Source organism: Thalassophryne amazonica, chromosome 19, assembly GCF_902500255.1.
Source record: "Thalassophryne amazonica chromosome 19, fThaAma1.1, whole genome shotgun sequence".
In the NCBI taxonomy this organism is placed as follows: Eukaryota; Metazoa; Chordata; class Actinopteri; order Batrachoidiformes; family Batrachoididae; genus Thalassophryne; species Thalassophryne amazonica.
This window is the reverse complement of record NC_047121.1, coordinates 68,292,769-68,317,118: the sequence shown is the minus strand read 5'-3', so window position 1 is coordinate 68,317,118 and position 24,350 is coordinate 68,292,769. Positions and strand designations below refer to the sequence as shown.

At 41.7% G+C, this 24,350-nt stretch overlaps 1 protein-coding gene across 1 annotated transcript in view; it reads left to right on the top strand.

The window, feature by feature from the left end:
- The first annotated feature begins 3,649 nt into the window (after window positions 1–3,649).
- The window catches only part of eml1 (EMAP like 1), a 141,411-nt gene continuing 120,710 nt past the window's right edge, over window positions 3,650–24,350 (top strand). The window contains exon 1 of the mRNA XM_034194961.1: window positions 3,650–4,182. Coding sequence (XP_034050852.1) covers window positions 4,116–4,182 — 67 coding nt within the window. The 5' untranslated portion in view covers window positions 3,650–4,115. The remainder of the gene's footprint in view (window positions 4,183–24,350) is intronic.

Genomic DNA, 24,350 nt, shown 5'->3' with positions numbered 1-24,350 from the left:
CCTGCAGTCTGAGAGCGAAGCGCTCTATTGGGGTGATATGGTACTACGAGGTCCCTAAGATAAGATGGGACCTGATTATTCAAAACCTTATAAGTAAGAAGAATAATTTTAAATTCTATTCTAGAATTAACAGGAAGCCAATGAAGAGAGGCCAATATGGGTGAGATATGCTCTCTCCTTCTAGTCCCCGTCAGTACTCTAGCTGCAGCATTTTGAATTAACTGAAGGCTTTTTAGGGAACTTTTAGGACAACCTGATAATAATGAATTACAATAGTCCAGCCTAGAGGAAATAAATGCATGAATTAGTTTTTCAGCATCACTCTGAGACAAGACCTTTCTGATTTTAGAGATATTGCGTAAATGCAAAAAAGCAGTCCTACATATTTGTTTAATATGCGCTTTGAATGACATATCCTGATCAAAAATGACTCCAAGATTTCTCACAGTATTACTAGAGGTCAGGGTAATGCCATCCAGAGTAAGGATCTGGTTAGACACCATGTTTCTAAGATTTGTGGGGCCAAGTACAATAACTTCAGTTTTATCTGAGTTTAAAAGCAGGAAATTAGAGGTCATCCATGTCTTTATGTCTGTAAGACAATCCTGCAGTTTAGCTAATTGGTGTGTGTCCTCTGGCTTCATGGATAGATAAAGCTGGGTATCATCTGCGTAACAATGAAAATTTAAGCAATACCGTCTAATAATACTGCCTAAGGGAAGCATATATAAAGTGAATAAAATTGGTCCTAGCACAGAACCTTGTGGAACTCCATAATTAACTTTAGTCTGTGAAGAAGATTCCCCATTTACATGAACAAATTGTAATCTATTAGACAAATATGATTCAAACCACCGCAGCGCAGTGCCTTTAATACCTATGGCATGCTCTAATCTCTGTAATAAAATTTTATGGTCAACAGTATCAAAAGCAGCACTGAGGTCTAACAGAACAAGCACAGAGATGAGTCCACTGTCCGAGGCCATAAGAAGATCATTTGTAACCTTCACTAATGCTGTTTCTGTACTATGATGAATTCTAAAACCTGACTGAAACTCTTCAAATAGACCATTCCTCTGCAGATGATCAGTTAGCTGTTTTACAACTACCCTTTCAAGAATTTTTGAGAGAAAAGGAAGGTTGGAGATTGGCCTATAATTAGCTAAGATAGCTGGGTCAAGTGATGGCTTTTTAAGTAATGGTTTAATTACTGCCACCTTAAAAGCCTGTGGTACATAGCCAACTAACAAAGATAGATTGATCATATTTAAGATCGAAGCATTAAATAATGGTAGGGCTTCCTTGAGCAGCCTGGTAGGAATGGGGTCTAATAAACATGTTGATGGTTTGGATGAAGTAACTAATGAAAATAACTCAGACAGAACAATCGGAGAGAAAGAGTCTAACCAAATACCGGCATCACTGAAAGCAGCCAAAGATAACGATACGTCTTTGGGATGGTTATGAGTAATTTTTTCTCTAATAGTTAAAATTTTGTTAGCAAAGAAAGTCATGAAGTCATTACTAGTTAAAGTTAATGGAATACTCAGCTCAATAGAGCTCTGACTCTTTGTCAGCCTGGCTACAGTGCTGAAAAGAAACCTGGGGTTGTTCTTATTTTCTTCAATTAGTGATGAGTAGAAAGATGTCCTAGCTTTACGGAGGGCTTTTTTATAGAGCAACAGACTCTTTTTCCAGGCTAAGTGAAGATCTTCTAAATTAGTGAGACGCCATTTCCTCTCCAACTTACGGGTTATCTGCTTTAAGCTACGAGTTTGAGAGTTATACCACGGAGTCAGACACTTCTGATTTAAAGCTCTCTTTTTCAGAGGAGATACAGCATCCAAAGTTGTCTTCAATGAGGATGTAAAACTATTGACGAGATACTCTATCTCCCTTACAGAGTTTAGGTAGCTACTCTGCACTGTGTTGTTATATGGCATTAGAGAACATAAAGAAGGAATCATATCCTTAAACCTAGTTACAGCGCTTATAATGCAGCGCCAGAAATAACGGTATCATTCTAGTTCTGCTATAGTGTATGTACTTACATTTGTTGCCTTTGAAACTGACGAAACGTAAGATATGACTTCTTTTACTGAATTGAAAACTTAAACAATGGAATGGCAAACATGCTTCAACAGGAAAAACTGCAGTTAAGTGGTGTCTATAGTAAGATTGAGTGACCAAATTAAACTGGTACGCTCAGCTGATGACACCCAGGCTACTACTAACACAAATGACTAGAAAATGGTTAATTGACCTAATTAAGGAATTAAAAATTATTTGGACACACTCAAAAACCCAAGCATATTTAAGCCTTTTATTAACTCACTTCTTTTGCGAAATGGAGAAAATTGACTTTCTACAGAAATGGAGTGTATCCAACAGAAAGGGGTTAATATCCAAAGTTGCCCAAGAGATATCACTGAGCACCCCCCTAATTCTTGTTTACCTATCCCTAGGCTACATGAATCAACAGAGAAAAAAACTTTATCCGACAAAACAAGGTTCATCAAAATTTAGGGGTTTGACTCCTGGACTATAGGCATAACAGAAACTAACATCGCCCATTACCCACACAGATGTCCCAACGGGAAACAGGAACAAACATCACCCATTACCCCACACAGAGGTCCTGACGGGAAACAGGAACAAACATCACCCTTTATTCACACAGGGGTCCTGACGAGAAAACATGAAAGGGGCTGAGACACTTTGATATGTGCTTCACACATCTCACTGTGTTATCGCATGCAAAACAGGGAACACACTCTAACCGCAGGAGATGACACTTGGTATGGTGAATTATGTCCACAATGCCCATTATGTGTTGAATGTCTGCCACAGTATTTGCGTACATGTGATTTCTTAGTTTTTTATTTTTAATAATTTTTCAAGAATTTCAAAAACCTTTTTTCATGTTGTCATTATGGGGTGTTGGGAGTAGAATTAGAGGTCATAGAGGGAAAAAAATGAATTTGCTCCATTTTGGAATAAGGCTGTAACATAACAGAATGTGGAAAAAGAGGAGCGCTGTGAATACTTTCTGGATATACTGTAAATTATGTGTTGTTCTTTATTTATCTGACATCTTTTAACACCATTCAATAGATAAATAGATGATATGGAAATGCTTCATCTTAGCCTAGTGTTGATCGAAGTTGTGATTAAAGGCTTGGTTGGGCCTCAAGACTATTTTCAGATTTCAAATTGGCCCCTAGCGCGCTTAAGTTTGGGAAGGGCTGCATTAGACAATATTGCAAAACATTCCTGGTTGCAGCCCTCATTTTTAAGGATTATTAAAATATAAAATTATAATTGACAAGGAGAAAATGCCCTTATGGGAATTTTGTCATATACAACTAGGCGGTGCCTTGCCCATAGACATAAAATATTGATTTTTTTATTTTAATAGAATCCAGTACAGACTCACACTACCTTTGTCATTTTAGTAGTATTAATGTGGTTTTCCTCATTCTTCTTTTCCTTTTGCTAATCCTTCCTTTTCACTCTGCTCTTCTCTCACAGAGGAGGGGGAGGAGCTACCGGACAGGCCCGGCCCCCTTGCGCGCTGACTCGTCAGCACTGTGACAGCGGAGGGCGGGGCTGTCCCGAGCATTATCCAAACACACACACGCGTGCACGCCGGCGTGCACACGCGCTGACACACTGTAAGTGCCTGGCTGTCTGCACTCTGAGCTCAAACCCTCTTTAAGCTGTTTTTGTGCCGCAGATCTGCCCCTAATGACACACAGCTGCCTCCGCCGAAGACACGACAGAAGACAGGGAGGAGGAAAACAAACCATCGGCAGACCCGAAACTTTCTCTACCCGGTTTCCTCGTTTCTTCCTTTTTAGCTCAGGAGCAATTTACTATTTTTAAAATATTGTTTTGAGAAGCGAGGAGGGAGGAAGCGAAGAAGACGAGGGGTTGGAGTTCACATGACATAATCAGAGTGAATGCGTTGCCATGGCGACTCGCCCAGGGAGCCTGACCCGAGCGGAGTGAATGGAGGGAGCGCTTGGTGAGGGATAACGGCGGAGTCACCAGAAAGACGGAGAGGAGGCGAAAGAAGGGAGGACAGGAGAGGACAGAGGCAGCAGAGCTTGAGAATGGAGGACGGCTTTTCCAGCTACAGCAGCCTGTATGACACCTCCTCACTGCTGCAGTTCTGCAATGGTAAAACCTAAACTCGTCTTCTCCTTCCACACTTTCTCTGCCACTTAGCAGGTGACTAGCTAAAGTTGACACCAAAGACATTAAAAGGTTTATGTACAACTTTGATATTTTGGCATCACTGTCTGTGAGTGATGACATCTTGTACGTCTGTAGTTGTTGGTGGATCCTCTGTGTTCTGATCAGTTTTTCTCTCAGTTGTTGCCGTTGGATTCATGTGTTCTCCTGCAGGATGTTCTTAAGCTGGCTGAATGCTGGTGGGGATTTTCCTGATCAGGACGTTCTTTAACATACTGTTTTGTTTGTTTGTTTTTGGTTGTTTGTTTGTTTGTTTGTTGGTACTACTTGTGTTTTTAGCATAGTCCGTAGGCTGTGGAAGCAATACTGTCAGGCCTGGAAAAGACTGAGGGATGAGGATCAGGGGGCAATATCTCCATGATCATTTGAATAAAATTTGTCTGATTTTCTCCCTAAATTGAAACTGGACATCTTAAATGAGTGTATTGCATATATGTTTGAATATGAGCATGATCTAGTTTCACCAAGAGCCACCAAGGACCCCCGTCTTATTGAACAGCATATTGATTATTTTAATTTATTTTCCCTTGACAGCCATAGTTTGTGTGTGTCAGTAACAGCTGGCTCTTTTTCATGTCTGTACCCTAACAAAGGTGTTTAATGTGTGATATTAAAAGCATTAAATTTTGTTCTATCTATAGGTGAGCCCCTGCTACTTTTCTGATTACTGAAATCCCAGTGGTGGCAGCATTGTTGGGTCAGCAACACAACTGGTTGTTTTTGTTTACAAACATATCAGGACACAAAAGTTGTGCTTTAGTTTGTTTATCCTCTTAATCTCCCAAAGTGATTTACACGTAGTTGATTGCCACAGTGAAAATTACTGACCGTGAGGATGCTCAGTACATAAGTTTTAAAAGTTTTAAAGTGAGCTGTTTTAATTGATTGGTTGATTTGATTCTGGTTCAAGAACAAGACAGCTGCATTATCAGCCTTATACATGTCCAGGATAATTTTTATTAAATATTTTTATGTTGCCTCCTGTTGATATTTGTTGAACAGGCAGAACAGTGGGTAAGATTTGGGCTACCCAGATGTAAACATGGGTTCAGTACCATATCACGCTACCTGTCCGTGTCCTTCTGTATTGTCTCAGTGCACCCAGCTGAAATTGGGTACCAGTTTTTGCTGGGGAAATAACTTGCATTGGACTTGAATCCCACCCAGGGGGAATCGCAGACTCTTATCTGCTTCAGAATCTGGAGATAAGCTCTGGCACCAATGGGCCTCAGGGCCTACATGGGACTTACTACTTCTTCACATTCATTTTCATGTTATTTGTACTTTGGAGAACACACTGCTGCCATCTGCACTAATAATTCCATTAGGAACATAAACAGGACAGCTGGGTCATACTGTGTTTGACAGTCTTGTCAACATAGATTTGGACCTTGTGTGGTATTTAATCACTTTGCTCCAACATTGTGGAATTGGCGGCATGTTTTGACATTCAGAGCAGACAATCGACAGCGGCGACAATCAAAGCAGAGGAAGGAGCAACGCTCCGATTGGTGTGGTTCTGCTTGATGTGACAAGAAGAATGTTACGTATTTATTCCTTGTTGTACTGTAGGTTCATTGCAATCACTTTGCTCAGTGAGACAGCATTTTTAAACTAAAGGCGGAACAGTAATGACATCTCTAGCCATGATTGCTGATGTTTCTTCCTCCCGTAATGTTTGTTATATATTTCTTGGAAGCTGGAGAAGCCATGCATCAGTCCACTAACATTGTGGGTGGAGGAAGGTGACTCAGTGAAGAAGGAAAGAAGCATGACACATCAATTCAGTTTGAATATTTAAGATTGTGGCTATGACACAGTATTTTGAAAAGCTAATATATCACTTATGGGCAAAAGACCTTGATGTTTTTCCAAGATGCACAGTCACATGTTTGTAAATGAACATAAGAGGGAATAAATGTTATCAATTATTAGTATTATCCTCTCCTCCAAAACCTCTTCACTTATTGTTTGTGCATACACATCTGTGTTGTTTGGTAACTCAGGGATGGGGAGTTCATCCATTCATTTTTCCCATCCAGGTCACACTGGTCTCTCGCATGCTTCATCTCCTTACACATTTATGGGTTGGTCAGGAGTTAGGCGGAGTTAGGCACTGCCAACATGGCAACATTTGGATCTGGTCCATTTGAGCTTCAAACCAGCACTTCAGAAAACCTATGATTGACATCACAGAGAGTGTCCAGCATATGGTTAAGACAAGTTTGCCACAATGCATGATATACACCGTAATAGATGAGATGCATTAAAATGTCTTGTACCACAATAATGTGAGTGCAGCTTTGTGACTTTGTAAGGAGCACTCACCCTTTAAGGACTTACCTCATCAGTAAGGCGTCCCTGTTGCTTGTGCCATACATCTTAAAAGTTTCTTTATCCACTGAGCTGTTATGGTGGGGTGTAGTGAAGCTTTTGACTGGAAGCAATCTATCTCTGTCGAACCACAGAGCACAGTAATTGCCATTGGCAGATAATGAAAAGATCAATAACATTTACAGCATGATGTAAGCACTAAGAGCAGAGGGATGAGGTGACGCTGTTGTCTTGCAGAACCAGAAATGGTCACGTGGATTGTTTTTGTGAATCTCTGATTAGCTAGCTAAATGCAGTTAAAAGCCTTTAGCCTGTATTGATTTTTCAAATTACATTTTTAGCATTCAGAAAGGAGGAGATGGAAATAAACAGAGGAGGGTTTTAAAGTCATTTGTGATGTAGGATAAATATTCAAAGAGTTCTCTCTTCCAAACCACGTGAGTCGCATTCATGTTGTCTTTCTCTCAGGTGGAGGTCCTGGTTATTATTGAAATTATTTTTAGGTCCTGAGAGGGTTATGCTGTTGGGTTCTTATTTCTCGTGATTATTCAAGTGATTGTTGAATCCCAGGAATGACTGGTATTGACAATCCAATGAAGAATTGTACAGTTTTCTGCAAGGTAACCTTGTAGTCATCTTCTTCTTGTATTAAAGTTTATGACAGTTAGCAAGTAGTGTTGTCAGATTAACTGAGAGAAGAAACAAGCAACTGTATCTTTGAAAACAAGACCCAAAACAGAAGATGATGATGCAATAAACCAAAAAGCAAGCCCTTAAAATTATTCAATTTAACTCATTAAAAAAAACATGTTTTTGTTTCTTTTTTTGTTGTTGTTGTTTTTTTAAACAGTTGAGTGAATCAGTAACATTTCTTGCTTCTATTTCCCTGTGGTTATTAGTGTTTACTTGACAACCTCCATTATGTTTGACGTAACATTTGGATCCATGTATACACTCACATAAGAATAAGTAGCATGCTGGTGTGGTGTGGTCATGGATTGAATGTTTTTGTAAATCCTGCTATTGGTCACGATTATCCAACGTATTGCTGACATGAAATAAAACCATGTTCTCTAACTTTGGCAAACCCACAGTCTGTTGGTAGCACTGTATCCGAGCAACAGCAAACAGTTTGCTATGTTTATGCATTGATTTGTACATATGTGACACCGAAGATGCTAACAGTAACTAAACCTTACAATTTTTCTGTTTTCATTGTCAACATGTTTGTTTAGCTATATACAACCCCTGGCAATAATTATGGAATCACCGGCCTCGGAGGATGTTCATTCAGTTGTTTAATTTTGTAGAAAAAAAGCAGATCACAGACATGACACAAAACTAAAGTCATTTCAAATGGCAACTTTCTGGCTTTAAGAAACACTATAAGAAATCAGGAAAAATAATTGTGGCAGTCCGTAACGGTTACTTTTTAGACCAAGCAGAGGGAAAAAAATATGGACTCACTCAATTCTGAGGAATAAATTATGGAATCACCCTGTAAATTTTCATCCTCAAAACTAACACCTGCATCAAATCAGATCTGCTCGTTAGTCTGCATCTAAAAAGGAGTAATCACACCTTGGAGAGCTGTTGCACCAAGTGGACTGACATGAATCATGGCTCCAACATGAGAGATGTCAGTTGAAACAAAGGAGAGGATTATCAAACTCTTAAAAGAGGGTAAATCATCACGCGATGTTGCAAAAGATGTTGGTTGTTCACAGTCAGCTGTGTCTAAACTCTGGACCAAATACAAACAACATGGGAAGGCTGTTAAAGGCAAACATACTGGTAGACCAAGGAAGACATCAAAGCGTCAAGACAGAAAACTTAAAGCAATATGTCTCAAAAATCGAAAATGCACAACAAAACAAATGAGGAATGAATGGGAGGAAACTGGAGTCAACGTCTGTGACCGAATTGTAAGAAACTGCCTAAAGGAAATGGGATTTACATACAGAAAAGCTAAACGAAAGCCATCATTAACACCTAAACAGAAAAAAAAACAAGGTTACAGTGGGCCAAGGAAAAGCAATCATGGACTGTGGATGATGATCATATTCAGTGATGAATCTCAAATCTGCATTGGGCAAGGTGATGATGCTGGAACTTTGTTTAGTGCCGTTCCAATGAGATTTATAAAGATGACCGCCTGAAGAGACCATGTAAATTTCCACAGTCATTGATGATATGGGGCTGCATGTCAGGTAAAGGCACTGGGGAGATGGCTGTCATTACATCATCAATAAATGCACAAGTTTATGTTGATATTTTGAACACTTTTCTTATCCCATCAATTGAAAGGATGTTTGAAGATGATGAAATCATTTTTCAAGATGATAATGCATCTTGCCATAGAGCAAAAACTGTGAAAACATTCCTTGCAAAAAGACACATAGGGTCAATGTCATGGCCTGCAAATAGTCCGGATCTTAATCCAATTGAAAATCTTTGCTGGAAGTTGAAGAAAATGGCCCATGACAAGGCTCCAACCTGCAAAGCTGATCTGGCAACAGCAATCAGAGAAAGTTGGAGCCAGATTGATGAAGAGTACTGTTTGTCACTCATTAAGTCCATGCTTCAGAGACTGCAAGCTGTTATAAAAGCCAGAGGTGGTGCAACAAAATACTAGTGATGTGTTGGAGCGTTCTTTTGTTTTTCATGATTCCATATTTTTTTCCTCAGAATTGAGTGATTCCATATTTTTTTTTCCCTCTGCTTGGTCTAAAAAAGTAACTGTTACTGACTGCCACAATTTTTTTCCTGATTTCTTATAGTGTTTCTTAAAGCCAGAAAGTTGCCATTTGAAATGACTTTAGTTTTGTGTCATGTCTGTGAGCTGCTTTTTTTCTACAAAATTAAACAACTGAATGAACATCCTCCGAGGCCGGTGATTCCATAATTTTTGCCAGGGGTTGTAGAAAGACTCTCAACCATCACAATGTGGTTTAGTCCTGGAGCCATCTGTATCACGTTAGCACGAGTGATCTAATTTCTTCAGTTTGATTAAAGTTATGGACTCATGAGGCCCCTCGACAGAGATATTTGCTGATGTCAATGCCGTTGCAACAGAATGAAAGTCTTTAGGGTTCTCATTCTTCCTATTTTATTGTATGGTTGGTTGAAGGCTTGCACACTAGTGAGTGATGGCAACATCTGCTCTGAATGTCAAAACATGCCGCCAGTTCCATTGTTGGCAACAACAATCTTTGGTATTAGGTCTCCTTGGAGGGTCTTTGGGTACCACTGAAATGTCTTTGTGTCAACAAATGGTTACTTAGGAAGACTAAGTTTAAGAGTATCACTTGCATTGTGAGGGAATGTTAGCTATGACATTTTACCCATGTGGCATGCTTCTCTGGTCATAATCCATCTTGCAGGTGCTGTAGTATTGAGGACACTTACTGGAAAAGGTCCAGGGGAGGCCCACGATTCACCTGCCCATGTGCAGATAGATTGATAATTTTGAGAGATGAGGATGAACACGTTGTCTGCTTGGGTGGCGCCATCCAGGACCCATGGCTGTCCTGTAGTGTGGTGAATGTGGCGATGCATCTGAACTAGGGCTATAAACCCTGCTAATAGCTCAGTGGGATAAGGAGTTGGGCTACCAATATGTAGAACTGGGTTCAATTCCCTGTCTTGCTACCTGTCTTTGTCCCTGAACAAGACACTTCTTCTGTCAATGGACAGAGCGGAGGTATCCTGTGATGTGCTGGTGTCCCAGTCCAGGGGTTCAGTGGATCTCCAGGGCCTATATTAGTTCTTGATAATATTGTATTTGTGGAATAAATGCATTTTTGGTCATTACTCGATATGTAGGTCAAGTAGCAGTATTTTATTACATAATGACAATTTTTGTTTTTCAAGATCTTCACTTGTACTTCTTGCCATGTCATGTCTGAGAGTCTATGGTGGGCCTGTGATTTGTGGGACTCCATAAAGTTGTTTGTAATCTGTCATAATATCATATTTCCTCTATTGACCAAAGTCAGTGAAATCGGGCATGCTGCTGAGGGTCTGTTGCCAGCAGTGTTGCCACAATTACTTTGAAAAAGTAATCTGATTACTCCTTGAAAAAGTACATTTTTACTTTTATGATTGCTCAGTTTTAAAAGTACCTAAGTTAGATTGCTAGTTACTTTATTAGTTGCATTCAGCAGCTGACGAAAACTTGTCGGCAGCCGCTGAATGTAACTAAAGTAACTGTGGCAACACTGGTTGCCAGGGTTTTTCCAACTTCCACCCTCCTGCTCTCTCCACACAGACTCCACACGGCTTCGATTCAAGGGTGGAAAACAGCAGCTTGGTCATGCTAGCGTGTTTGTTTCCGTGTGGCCAGCTGAACTCAGGCCCACTCTGAGCTAAAAGGCAATGACGACATTCATTCCTGCTCTCGCTCTCTGTTCAGCCTCGGCTGTGTGTTTTTGGAGCATCCAGCCAGACTAATGTTCAGAGACCAGATCAGCTAAAACTGCAGAAATACACACACACACACACACGCGCATGCTGCACACTTTGTGCTTTGGCGGTTGGGGCTTGTACAGGCTAACTGCATATTAGCCCCATTACACACTCGAACACACCAACATACAGGATGATTAGAGTTGATGGAGGAAGTGAAGACTTCTAAGAGGTTTTCCCCCCCAAGTGAAATTAGATTTAGAATGTACTGGCTGTAGAAAGGAGGAAATATGATTGAATTACTCTACACATGATAATAACACTGCTTACTACAGTTAAGGGTCACGGGGGCTGGAGCCAATCAGGATTTCCAATTTTAAGATTCTAATCCTCCTAACCTGCATGTCTTTGTGGGACGAAGCTGGAGCACCCGGAGAGAACCTACGCGAACACGGGGAGAACATGCAAACTCCACACAGAAAGGACACAGGTGACCCGGCCACCTAGTGGGCATTGAATTTACTGCAGGCAGGCTATGAGAGATTATTAAGAATAAATCAGTTTAAAAATGTCTTTGATTTTCAGTTTTGTAATTTATTGCTTCAGACCAGCACTTAAGAAAACCTATGAATGACATCACAGAGAGTGTCCAGCATATGGTTAAGACAAGATTGCCAGTGTTTAGCATATTATATGGAAATAACTGAACTTAAAGCACGTGTCAATCAAAATAATCGTCAGATTTTGCAATTTCAAAGTGGCCTACAGCGTTCTGAAATTTGAGAGTGGATGCTATAGAAGTTGCCAATGTTAAATTATGACAGTAGGATTCTTGTTGGTTTGAAGGGAAGTGATGTTTGATGTGTTTAACATTCTAAAGAACCATTTGGTTTCATGCATTTCATACATCAGTAATTTGCATTAATCTCACCACACTTTGAAAATCAATTTATAAAAAACTTGTCTTCACACCAGCTGCCAAACAATCATATCTACGTGGTTTCCTTCTCCGTTTTTGTCATCTTTTTCTTTGATTCTTCAATAGTGTCATGAAAGCTGTTTTTTGTGATTGAGACTCATATAAGCTATTGGAAAACTCTTTGCTGAAACAAAAAAGTCATTTTTATTGCATCCTGTTATGGTAAGTACAGTGTACTTGAAATCCGATTTTCTCATGAGCACAGATGTGTTGTGAAAGTGTAGGAACACGGACCCACAACAGGGGGCATAAAAGAACGGGCAATGGATAAGCCAAACAGTAACAATTTAATGTTGTAAATTGTGCACAACGGAATACAGACAACAATCAGTTTGGGACTACAGTCAATTACACGTTGGGTGACATGTGGGCAGGCTTGAGGATAGGAGATGCCCGTCCAGAACCGAGCCGGATCCCACACGGCCCTCACCGCCAACGGACCTGAAGAACACCGGAGCCGCCAAGTCCTGGGACCCCAGGTGGTCACCGTCTTCAGCTGTCAGACCTGGTACTGCTGGCAGAGAACAAAAACAGCACACGTGAGTGTGAGTACGCACACTCAGTAATCCCACAGTCTGTGTTCAGTAAGGAGGGAGCACCTCCACCTCCAATCACACACTCGTGCAGCTCCTGTGTAACCACTTATCTGGTTGGGGTGTGAAGCGAAGCCGTCGCTGATGACACCAAACGCCAATCCCACAGATAAGGCAACACCACAGGAAAACGGCTGCAAAGAAGTTCAGACTATTAGTCAGCGTTAAATACAGAAGAGAAAATTACCTCCAAGGTAGCTGATTTCCCGTCGAGGAGGTGGAGTTGCAGTCCGGCCTTTATGGTGATGGTGATGAGTTGACTGAGTGACAGCTGGTGCTGATGAAGAGTGACAGCTGTCACTCCCAGTGGCTCCGGCGCCCTCTCATGCTTAAAGCCTGCACTCCAAGCAGGGCGCCATCTGGTGGTAGTGGGCCAGCAGTACCTCCTCTTCAGCGGCCCACACAAGATGAGCTGATTTTGCTGCATCACAAGGTGAACAAGCCAATTACAGCCCAGCCCAAAATTGTTTTGGCCTCTCACATGTGCAAAAAGATAACAAAAAGATAAAAAAGATATATTGACAGTATTTGCAGGAAATAATAATTTTTTTATTTGTCTTGAAACAGTACTAAATTCTCCACCTGGGAGATTAAACGAATGTCTGTTCCAAGCTGTGTAACTAATGTAAAATAGTTTAAAACATGAACTGGCATAGTTTGTGGTGCATATCTGATCAACTTTTAAATCCATTAAAATTCATTTTAATAGGAGCACATAAAAGAGGGCAGAAAGTCTAAAAACCTATTAAAGCTATGATTTATTTGCTGATTACATCCATAGTAATGAAGTTGTCAAAATGCATACAATCAGAAGAGCAAGAACATCAGTTAATGGGATCCTTTGTTCGTTAAGCAGCTATGTTAAGTAAATCCTGCTCACCTGCTGTAATACTGATGATCTCGTGTTCATGTTCATCTCTGTGATACAAAGCACCAAGCTTCCCCATCCTAACAAATCCATGTGCGCGCTTTTTGAGTTAATAAGATCTGCTGAGGTCTTATTTTATTTGTTTTTGATTAAACATACACCGTGTGCTAAACCTACTAGTACAATGCTCACCTGACCGCTTTAGAGATGCAAGGCTATAAAAAATAAAAAGCGACAAAAAAAAACCTAAATGGAGAAAATGTGTTTGAGGAACTGTTTGTTTTGGTGCTTTGAAGGCAAAACTAATCTTAAATGCATCAGTTCTATTATGTACATGAAAAACAGAGATATGAAATATTTTTACAAGACAAAAATCAAAAGACAGATGCACGGGTTGAGGAAACAGAAAGCGAAGGATGCAGAGGGAAATAAAGTAGGTTTGTTTGATGTGTGTTGGCATTGTTTTCGATGCACAGTACGTGTGGCGTGGCTCCAGTCTGAATCCGCCCCTCCTTGGCTTTGCATCAGGTATCTCCTTCTAAATGCTTATTGATGATGACACGTGTAGAGGGATTAGGATTAAGGAGCTGCTCGTGTTAACAAACGCAGGAGGAGAGGAAGGGAGTGCCAGGAAAACATTTGGACAGCTTGAGATCTGGTTCAGGGACTTTTGTTTTCTTTTTCCTATGATTTACTCTCTGCTTGTAAAAAGAGACATTTTGTTTTGTGAGTCATAACGGTAAGAGCCTCGCTTGATGCTCCCTTACCTTCCCACTTTATTTGGTCTATCAGAGATATTTTTTATGTTGTTTCCAGTCGCGGCAGCACAGTGGTTTAGTAGTTAGAACTGTTGCCTCATGGTGAGAATAATAGGTTTGCCTTTAACCATTCTGTGTGGAGTTTTTATGTTCTCCCCATGTCTGAGTCAGTTTATACTTTTCTATGTAAAACATTGTTAGATATATTATTTTGTTGTCATTTGTTTTGGTATTAAGTAATTACTTAAATGGTTGAATTCTTAGTTTGATATACTTTTAGTCTATTTGTTTAAATGTGCATGTCAAACTGGATTGAACCAGTTTTACCACTTAGAGCAAAGAGATTCATGTTACAATATAAATTATATGTCCTCTTATCGTGCGGGTTATGGGCAGGGGGCAGGACCTCCCTTGAATGCCCGCAGGGACCAATAAGGGAAGGATTTTGTGAAATAAGGTCTGCTTTTGCATGCCCATGTTGTGCTTTATAAAAACTGTTTGTCCATTGTTTTTGGTTCTGAATGGATGGAGCTGCTGTGAGAGAGAAGTTCTTCAGAATCCAGGCCTGTTTTTTCACTGTGACTTTGAATAAATTTAAAAGTGCAAAATAGTTTGACTTTGTGAGGGACAGTATTACAGTAAAAACCAGGTAGAATTAAAAACATATACACCAGCAAATATATTTAACATGATATTAAACCAATAAAAATGGTCAGATTTATGTCTCAGGACAGCATGCCTTTGTGTTTCTTTGGGAATCTTCAGGATGCTCCTGCAGCAAAAAAAAAAAAAGTATAAAACTGCTGAGTGTGCACTCATAGTATCTCTCAATACTGCATATAAATGAACATTGCACAAAGAAGAACATGGACTAGAGATAGTGAAATGAAGCTTCACTGTAAAGAGTTGACACTTTCAGGTCAATAAAGACTACTGACACCTACTGGGCAAATAATGTATAGCACACTTACTATGATATTACAAGGTGGAAGGCACAGAGTGCAACATATGCCACATGTAACAGCAATCAATATGTAGTCATGATGGGTGGATAGATTGATCCACATACAGTAGTGTTCAGAATAATAGTAGTGCTATGTGACTAAAAAGATTAATCCAGGTTTTGAGTATATTTCTTATTGTTACATGGGAAACAAAGTACCAGTAGATTCAGTAGATTCTCACAAATCCAACAAGACCAAGCATTCATGATATGCACACTCTTAAGGCTATGAAATTGGGCTATTAGTAGAAAAAAAATAGTAGAAAAGGGGGTGTTCACAATAATAGTAGTGTGGCATTCAGTCAGTGAGTTTGTCAATTTTGTGGAACAAACAGGTGTGAATCAGGTGTCCCCTATTTAAGGATGAAGCCAGCACCTGTTGAACATGCTTTTCTCTTTGAAAGCCTGAAGAAAATGGGACGTTCAAGACATTGTTCAGAAGAACAGCGTAGTTTGATAAAAAGTTGATTGGAGAGCGGACATCAACTGGCCTAAAGAGAAATGGAGGAATATTTTGTGGACTGATGAGAGTAGAATTGTTCTTTTTGGGTCCAAGTGTTGTGTGTTGGGGGGTGTGGCTGGATATTTTGGTGTTCTTTTCTTTTCTTTGCTCTTCAGGTGGCATGGAAACTGATTTGTCTGTGGAGAAGGTGCTGGCTGAAGAGTCCTCACCCTCATCAACATCATGTGTAGCACCTGTGACGGGTGCTCACATGCAACCTTAAAGACTTTCAGCTGAAGCAGATAATTGGATGGCGTTCTGCATTTAAGTCATGTGTGATTCAAGCAGAACTGCCGGGAACTCGACCTTGTGATGTTCGTTTGTGAGACGCTGAGGACCGCGCCTGTGTTTGACACATCGAGCCCGTGAAGCAAGGAAGGGTGAGGACACATGCTGTCAGCACACATTAAAGGTAATTAAGTGTTTGACTAATTGTTGATAGTAACTTGGTGTTTTGTTACACAGTATACTTGAATTGTGATGAGAATTGTGCAGCTTGCTTCTCACTGCTGTGGCGTGCGGATAAGTGATCCTCCACCTGTTATGAGAAGCTGCTCATTTGCATAAAGTTAAAAAAGATACAGACCTGAATGTGTTGCTGATAGCGTGTGTCTTTTGAAAGATATTGTTGTAACTGCTGACTTACCTCACCTCTTCTTTGCTTCACAGAGAGTCAGTTTGTTGTGTCCACCTGGGGGGTGTTTGGCGGTGGTAGTGGGTCCAGGAGCGCCGGGCTTTGATCCTTGCGGGCGCTGGAGAGCGTGCCAACAGTCACTCCACCAGAAGGACGCTATTTTTGTTTTTACACTTTCTATGCACAGCGGGTGTAATAAATACACTCAACAAAAATATAAACGCAACACTTTTGGTTTTGCTCCCATTTTGTATGCGATGAACTCAAAGATCTAAAACTTTTTCCACATATACAATATCACCATTTCTCTCAAATATTGTTCACAAACCAGTCTAAATCTGTGATAGTGAGCACTTCTCCTTTGCTGAGATAATCCATCCCACCTCACAGGTGTGCCATATCAAGATGCTGATTAGACACCATGATTAGTGCACAGGTGTGCCTTAGACTGCCCACAATAAAAGGCCACTCTGAAAGATGCAGTTTTATCACACAGCACAATGCCACAGATGTCACAAGATTTGAGGGAGCGTGCAATTGGCATGCTGACAGCAGGAATGTCAACCAGAGCTGTTGCTCGTGTATTGAATGTTCATTTCTCTACCATAAGCCGTCTCCAAAGGCGTTTCAGAGAATTTGGCAGTACATCCAACCAGCCTCACAACCGCAGACCACGTGTAACCACACCAGCCCAGGACCTCCACATCCAGCATGTTCACCTCCAAGATCGTCTGAGACCAGCCACTCGGACAGTTGCTGGAACAATCGGTTTGCATAACCAAAGAATTTCTGCACAAACTGTCAGAAACCGTCTCAGGGAAGCTCATCTGCATGCTCGCCGTCCTCATCGGGGTCTCGACCTGACTCCAGTTTGTCGTCGTAACCGATTTGAGTGGGCAAATGCTCACATTCGCTGCCGTTTGGCACGTTGGTGAGGTGTTCTCTTCACGGATGATGCGAAGGAGATGTGTTGCACTGCATGAGGCAAATGGTGGTCACACCAGATACTGACTGGTATCCCCCCCCAATAAAACAAAACTGCACCTTTCAGAGTGGCCTTTTATTGTGGGCAGTCTAAGGCACACCTGTGCACTAATCATGGTGTCTAATCAGCATCTTGGTATGGCACACCTGTGAGGTGGGATGGATTATCTCAGCAAAGGAGAAGTGCTCACTATCACAGATTTTGACTGGTTTGTGAACAATATTTGAGGGAAATGGTGATATTGTGTATGTGGAAAAAGTTTTAGATCTTTGAGTTCATCTCATACAAAATGGGAGCAAAACCAAAAGTGTTGCGTTTATATTTTTGTTGAGTATATATTGTTTTTGGAACCGCTTTTCTGGTTATTTGTAGCGCTGGGTTCTGTCTGACGCAGGTCCGCTCCTCAACCCGCGTCGACACATAACAGTAGTTCCCGGCCATTCCATAATGGACCCAGCGGCAGAAGCGGTTCCTTTTGCCGAAAAAGTTCAAGAACACTTGGAGAAAATATGGGAGCAATTACAGCATCTCACAAACCAAATTAAACAAACAGATGCCTGTGTTACGGAACTTGCAGCGCAAGCCGCTCCACTTCCTGCTGCTCCAGCTGCGGCATCATCGATACTAGTGCAGATAACTCCGTCACCCAGAGATTCGGCGTCCGAACCGATTGTTTGTCGTCCAGAGCCTTGTGTGGTGATGCAATGTTCTCTGGTTTCTGCTCAGTCAGGTTGGAGCGCCGCAGCTTTACGAGGAATGTTTGTAGATGGGTTAAATGAGTCATTAAAAGACGAGCCGGCAGTCCGTGACGGGCCAAACGATTTAGATGAGCTAATATCGTTGGTGATTCGTCTAGATGATCGGATGAAGGAGCGTGGATGCGAGAGAGGACGCCCATCAGAGCGGGTTTTTTCGTCTCGGGGCTTTCCCCGACACAGATCTGGGCCGCCTCTTCTTCGCTCCACTGAGGCTCCTCCGACGGAACCTCTGGCTCCTCCTGTTGATGAGCCCATGCAGCTCGGACGAGCAGAGATTACTGTATTGCCCCGACATATAAACGTCAAGAAAAATAATGGTGACGTATCTCCAGGTGTTCTGGGACAGGCAATATAACACACATTAAAAAAAAAAAAAAAAAAAAATCTAGTACGGGTTAATGTTTTGTTTTATTTAAATAGGGGTTATAATTTGTTTGGGGAATCAGAGGCGTGTCTGGTGGAGTGACTGTTAGGCGGTTAGAAGTCCACCTGGGCTCACGTCATTGTTAATTTCTATGTTTTTAGGTATTTTCTGTTTGGGTTGTTGGGTCGTTTTATTTTGTTGTTTTATTTCTCTACATCCCTAACCCCAACCTCACTTGCCCCAAGACTGTTTGTCTTGTGGGTTGTGGGGTGGTGCAGGTTGGTCACGCTGAGTATTCTCAGAAGACCTCTGCACCTAGGGGGGGGGTGTTAGAGGCGTTTTTCTTGGTTTGGTTAGGGCCCGGTTCCACTCCAGCCTCGGTGAGCCTTTGTACCGTTCGTCATTGGTGTTGCCGGGGTGTGGTGCAGCGGAGACTTACCTCAGTCGGAGGGGTGGGCCGATCTGTTGCCGTTCGCCATTTCGGTAGTTCCACCCCTCCCGAGAGGCTGGGGTATGGTCGAGTTGGGGCACCGGACGTATTTCCGGTTCTCCGCTGCGCCTTGGGGTTGGAGCTGGGTTAGTTTTTTCCTGTTCCCTTCTCCGGCTTAATGTTTTGAGCCGTTCGCCAAAGTTGAGCCGCCGAGGGGCTCTGGGAGGGACCCGGGGTCTTTCGGGGTGCCGGGGAGGGTAACAGGGTTTACGGTCGTTTTATATCCCCCCGGGGTTGTTTTTGGTAGTCCTCCGGGGGTTGATTTTTGATTTTGTTCTGTTTCCTTCCGGGTTCCACCTCCAGGGTTGATGGGACGGTCCTCTGGGGGGGAATTGGCTTGGGGCCAACTAGCCAAGTGTGACCGGGTCTGGGGTTCCGGGGTTGTGGGGAGGGTACCTCCTGGGGTTGATGGTACGGTCCTCTGGGGGGCGCCGTTTGCTCCATGTACACCTGGGGAACTTTGTGGGATTATGGTTCTGGCTGTTCCTCCTGGAACTGGCGATGAAGGTCTTCTGGGGGGGGGGTTGGGCTCCACAGGTCATTCTGGGGGGGTTGTTTGTTATTTTTCTTTTATGCATTTACGTTTGTATTGTGTTTGTGGGGCTGTGTTGGGTTTTTGCGTTTGGGAGTTTTTCTTTTCTTCCCGGGGTTTGATGGGACGGTCCCCTGGGGAGGTTTTGGGTGGGTTTTATGTTTTTTTCTGTGTTGAATTGTACTGGGGAATGTTTTGGGGCTTTTGTTGATGCCAGCCGGCCTTCCAGCTGCGGTGCCTGTCCTGCTGTCTGTGGTGCTGTCTGCTTCCTGACGTGGACCCCGGAGGGAGGTGCTGTTCTCGGGCCTGGTCTGTTCGGTCGCCGGGAGGCTTCCCGTTGATGGGGGGGTACTGTTGTGTGTTGGGGGGTGTGGCTGGATATTTTGGTGTTTTTTTCTTTTCTTTGCTCTTCAGGTGGCATGGAAACTGATTTGTCTGTGGAGAAGGTGCTGGCTGAAGAGTCCTCACCCTCATCAACATCATGTGTAGCACCTGTGATGGGTGCTCACATGCAACCTTAAAGACTTTCAGCTGAAGCAGATAATTGGATGGCGTTCTGCATTTAAGTCATGTGTGATTCAAGCAGAACTGCCGGGAACTCGACCTTGTGGGTCCAGGAGCGCCGGGCACTGGAGAGCGTGCCAACAGTCACTCCACCAGAAGGACGCTATTTTTGTTTTTACACTTTTTATGCACAGCGGGTGTAATAAATATATTGTTTTTGGAACCGCTTTTCTGGTTATTTGTAGCGCTGGGTTCTGTCTGACGCAGGTCCGCTCCTCAACCCCCGTCGACACATAACACCAAGGGCGGCAGACAGTTTGTGAGATGACCCCAAACTCTGAATTCAAGCCACCGTTCACAGTGAAGACAGTGAAGCATGGTGGTGCAAGCATCATGATATGGGCATGTTTCTCCTACTATGCTGTTGGGCCTAAATATCACATACCAGGTATCATGGATCAGTTTGGATATGTCAAAATACTTGAAGAGGTCATGTTGCCTTATGCTGAAGAGGACATGCCCTTGAAATGGGTGTTTCAACAAGACAATGACCCCAAGCACACTAGTAAACCAGCAAAATCTTGGTTCCAAACCAACACAATTAATGCCTCGCAGATGTGAAGAAATCATGAAAAACTATGGTTATACAACTAAATGCTAGTTTAGTGATTCACAGGATTGATAAAAAAGCAGTTTGAACATAATAGTTTTGAGTTTGTAGCGTCAACAGCAGATGCTACTATTATTGTGAACACCCCCTTTTCTACTTTTTTTTACTAATAGCCCAATTTCATAGCCTTAAGAGTGTGCATATCATGAATGCTTAGTCTTGTTGGATTTGTGAGAATCTACTGAATCTACTGGTACCTTGTTTCCCATGTAACAATAAGAAATATACTCAAAACCTGGATTAATCTTTTTAGTCACATAGCACTACTATTATTCTGAACACTACTGTACATTTGGGCAGGGATAATATTAATGATCTTCCTGTGTTGTACAAACATGCTGTTGTTAATCCAAATTGCCCCACCTTGGTTGATGCATGCACTGTCATGGTGCTCTTCTGGTTTAGTCATGTTATCCATCAGTGTCTGTTAAAAACTCACTGACGTGTACTCTGACATTTCATCCTGAGCATATTTCCAATAAAACGGCACTGAAATGTCAATGAGGAAAGCGAGAGAAGGAAAAGCTTTAGGAAATATGTCTCTTTCTCTCTCTGCCATTTGTCATCTGTAACTGCTACATGTATCAGCGCAGCGGTAAAATAAGTATCGACCTGAACGGTATAACTAATCCACTACTTCTGATTCACTTAAATGTGGCCATTGATTTTCTAAAGCTGTGCCAGTGAGCACACACACACACATATCGCTCTCCATTTCTTCCATCTGCCTCCATTTACTTCACTCCTTTACTTTCCCTTACTGTTGTATTAATTTTTTAAACCATTTCCTTGCTTTTACATCACCCTCTTTGTTCGATCTTGTGTGTGCGCACTGAGCTTTACATGGCGGTTTAAGCTTCTGTAGTGACGAGACCTGTGGACCTCCTCCTCCTGCTTATCTCATCACGTTTTCCTCCCATCTTCTCCTGATAACATGTCACCCCGCTAGATCCTCTGTTACGCTACACATTAGCAAACTATAAACAAGGTTCCACAAAAGTGAACATTGATTCCACCTTTGCACGATGAGCGTTGAGTCTGTAGAAAAATTAATCATGCAGAATTCTTTATTTTATGTATTTGTTTATTTCCTCAATAGTTGAGGCTCAGAGTCGAGCTAAATGTATTTAGTTTTTTAATTTCTTCATCAGAAATGTAGCAGCGAAAAGGCCTTATTGGTATGTCAGTGACATTATGGTGTATGTTTAAAGGGAAAAAAATATCTGTTCCACTAAGGCCTAATCCCAGTAATCTCCCTTTGCCTGACCACGTCATCCTTTCCCTTCATTTTGTACATTGACATTGTCTCAGTTATTATTAGGAGATGACGATTAGGAATTCCGTGTTGCCACTGCACTGAGTTTGCAGATTATAGAATAAAGTGGGATAGAGTGCATAGCTCAGCTACAAGAAAAAAAAAAATTCCAACCTGTAATGCAAAAAATAAAAATTGCTGGCTCCTTCCCTTTATCCCCCCCTTAAAATGGAGTGATATTTCAATACCATGCTAGCCCTGAAAGCTTCACAATTTTTCCCAAAAAATTGTTTGCAACACTGCCTGTTTTGAAACATCTACTTCTATCTCATTTCCGAAAATCTTTAAAATATGCTAGTTCTGCCTCTTTGTCCAGTTCCACTGGAATATTTGCTAAATCTGTTCCACGATAGGTCAGATCTGTTTTATTCTTAAAACTCATCTTTTAATTTAATAAATAAATAAATTATTTAGAAATAAATTATTTCTCCTTGAAGGAGAAATTAAGTAAACAAGAGCATCTGATAATAGCTCAGCTAGTATGACGTCTGTGTACGCACGATTCTGTTCATGAGATCCTGATGATCCAGATAATTTCATACAGATTTCTAGACATTAGTAAGAGGATGTACCCTTTTTTAAAATCAAAATTAAAATTTACCTATATTATAGGGGAAGCGGCTCTGTGGGGTTACAGCTGGATTCCCAATGCATGGGTTCTATTCCAGGTGTGTGCTTCAAGATATCATCTATATCCTTCGAGAGACATTTACGTGCATCACTCCAGTCCAGCTAGTTGTAAATGAGTATTGGCCTGCACTGGGCAAAATGTCCTGGGAAGGTCTGGTGTCCAGACCGGGAGGAGTCATAAACCCTCATCCACTTCACACTCCAGTGTTCTGGAATCAGCACCAGCCTGATAGGCGTGAGTGTGTGTATGGAGCTTACTACTTATATTACAGGAAATAAAGGTCACAGTGTTAAAAATAGTGCCAATTTTTATATAATGGTAAAGAATCCTTGAACAATATCTGGATCTGAATCTTGGAAGTGATACTATACCTGCTGTGCAATAATTTTCCAATTAGACACAGACATGTGCTACTGATAAAAATAATTTCTTCCAGCACTCGGAGGTGGCGTGACCTCTACTCTATCTCAAAGTGGTGATTGTGCTGCAGAAAAGTCATATTGTGTTTATTTTTAAGATCAGTGGGGAGCCAGATGTGTGACTGTCCTTTTTGTTCCTTGACGCTTACGTAATTAAAGCAGCCATGGCCAATGCTGCTTGTTCTGTCCTGCTAATGCTTATAAGTGGGTCATTCTGTATGGAGCTGTGCAAGCAAGAATTCATTCTAATACTTTCACATATTCTGCATAAGTTAAAATATATTCTGGACTATATTTTCTCTTCCACACATAATGATATATTGCAAATGAAAGGTGTAGTCCCATTCAAAGATTTCACAATCTTATGTCACCAGTCTGATCAAATTTTGTCTTGTCTTGATTTAGGGTTTTGATATCTGGTGTGAGGATGTGGCAACATCATGATCACATGTGGTCTTCAAACAGTAAACTTGGTCAGGGTCAGAATCATGGAGCCTCAGGCCCTGTGTCCATATAGCATTTTTTTCTGGCAGAAAAGCACTGAGAGCGCACCCGCAAACATTTTATCCCAGCGGTTTCGGTGTGTGTGCGCGCGTGGGGGGGCTTCCTGTGGAATTTGTTTCTATGACAACAATAAATAGGTAACAACTATCTTATAATGTATGTCAGTTAAAAAGTACTCACTCTCAGCAGGAACATGGTGTCTCTCCAATTTGCTGCCGCAGATTACTTTTTTTTTTACTTTGTTGTATTAGATTTTGAATGACAAATCAGCAAACATAAACTTCTCCTCCCAGTTGCCTGCAAAGGTGTTGCAGTAACATCATGATGTCTCTCTGAAAGGCGGATGGTCTGAAAAAAACAACACTACATGCAGTTTATTTGGAGTAATTGAAAAAAGACACTGGTGCCCAGAAAAAAAAATAATGCTATGTGGACACAGGGCCTAATGCTACCTTAACATGTTAACTGTGGAAAATTGGTCATGGTCAATTGGTCATTACAGCAGGAACCCTGCTGTAATGATGTAAAGTGTGGGCATTTTTCAGTGTTAATGATGCAGACAATTCAATTTACTTGAATAAAAGTGTTGTATGGCTGGGGGGCCTGGCTGCCTTTTTGTTTCTGTCTTTTGTTTTTCCTTCCAGGTGGCTTGCATTTGGGACTGAGTGGCTGTGTTGCTGAGGTTATCAGGACCTCACCCTGATCACCTGCGGCTCGTCAGGACTCACAGCTGAGGTGCATCTATATGGATTGGAACATGGTGGCATTTAAGACTGGAGTATACAGTGTGTATTTGCCAGAGACTCGACCTTGTGACCAGACGGGTGAGATCGTCGTCTCGGG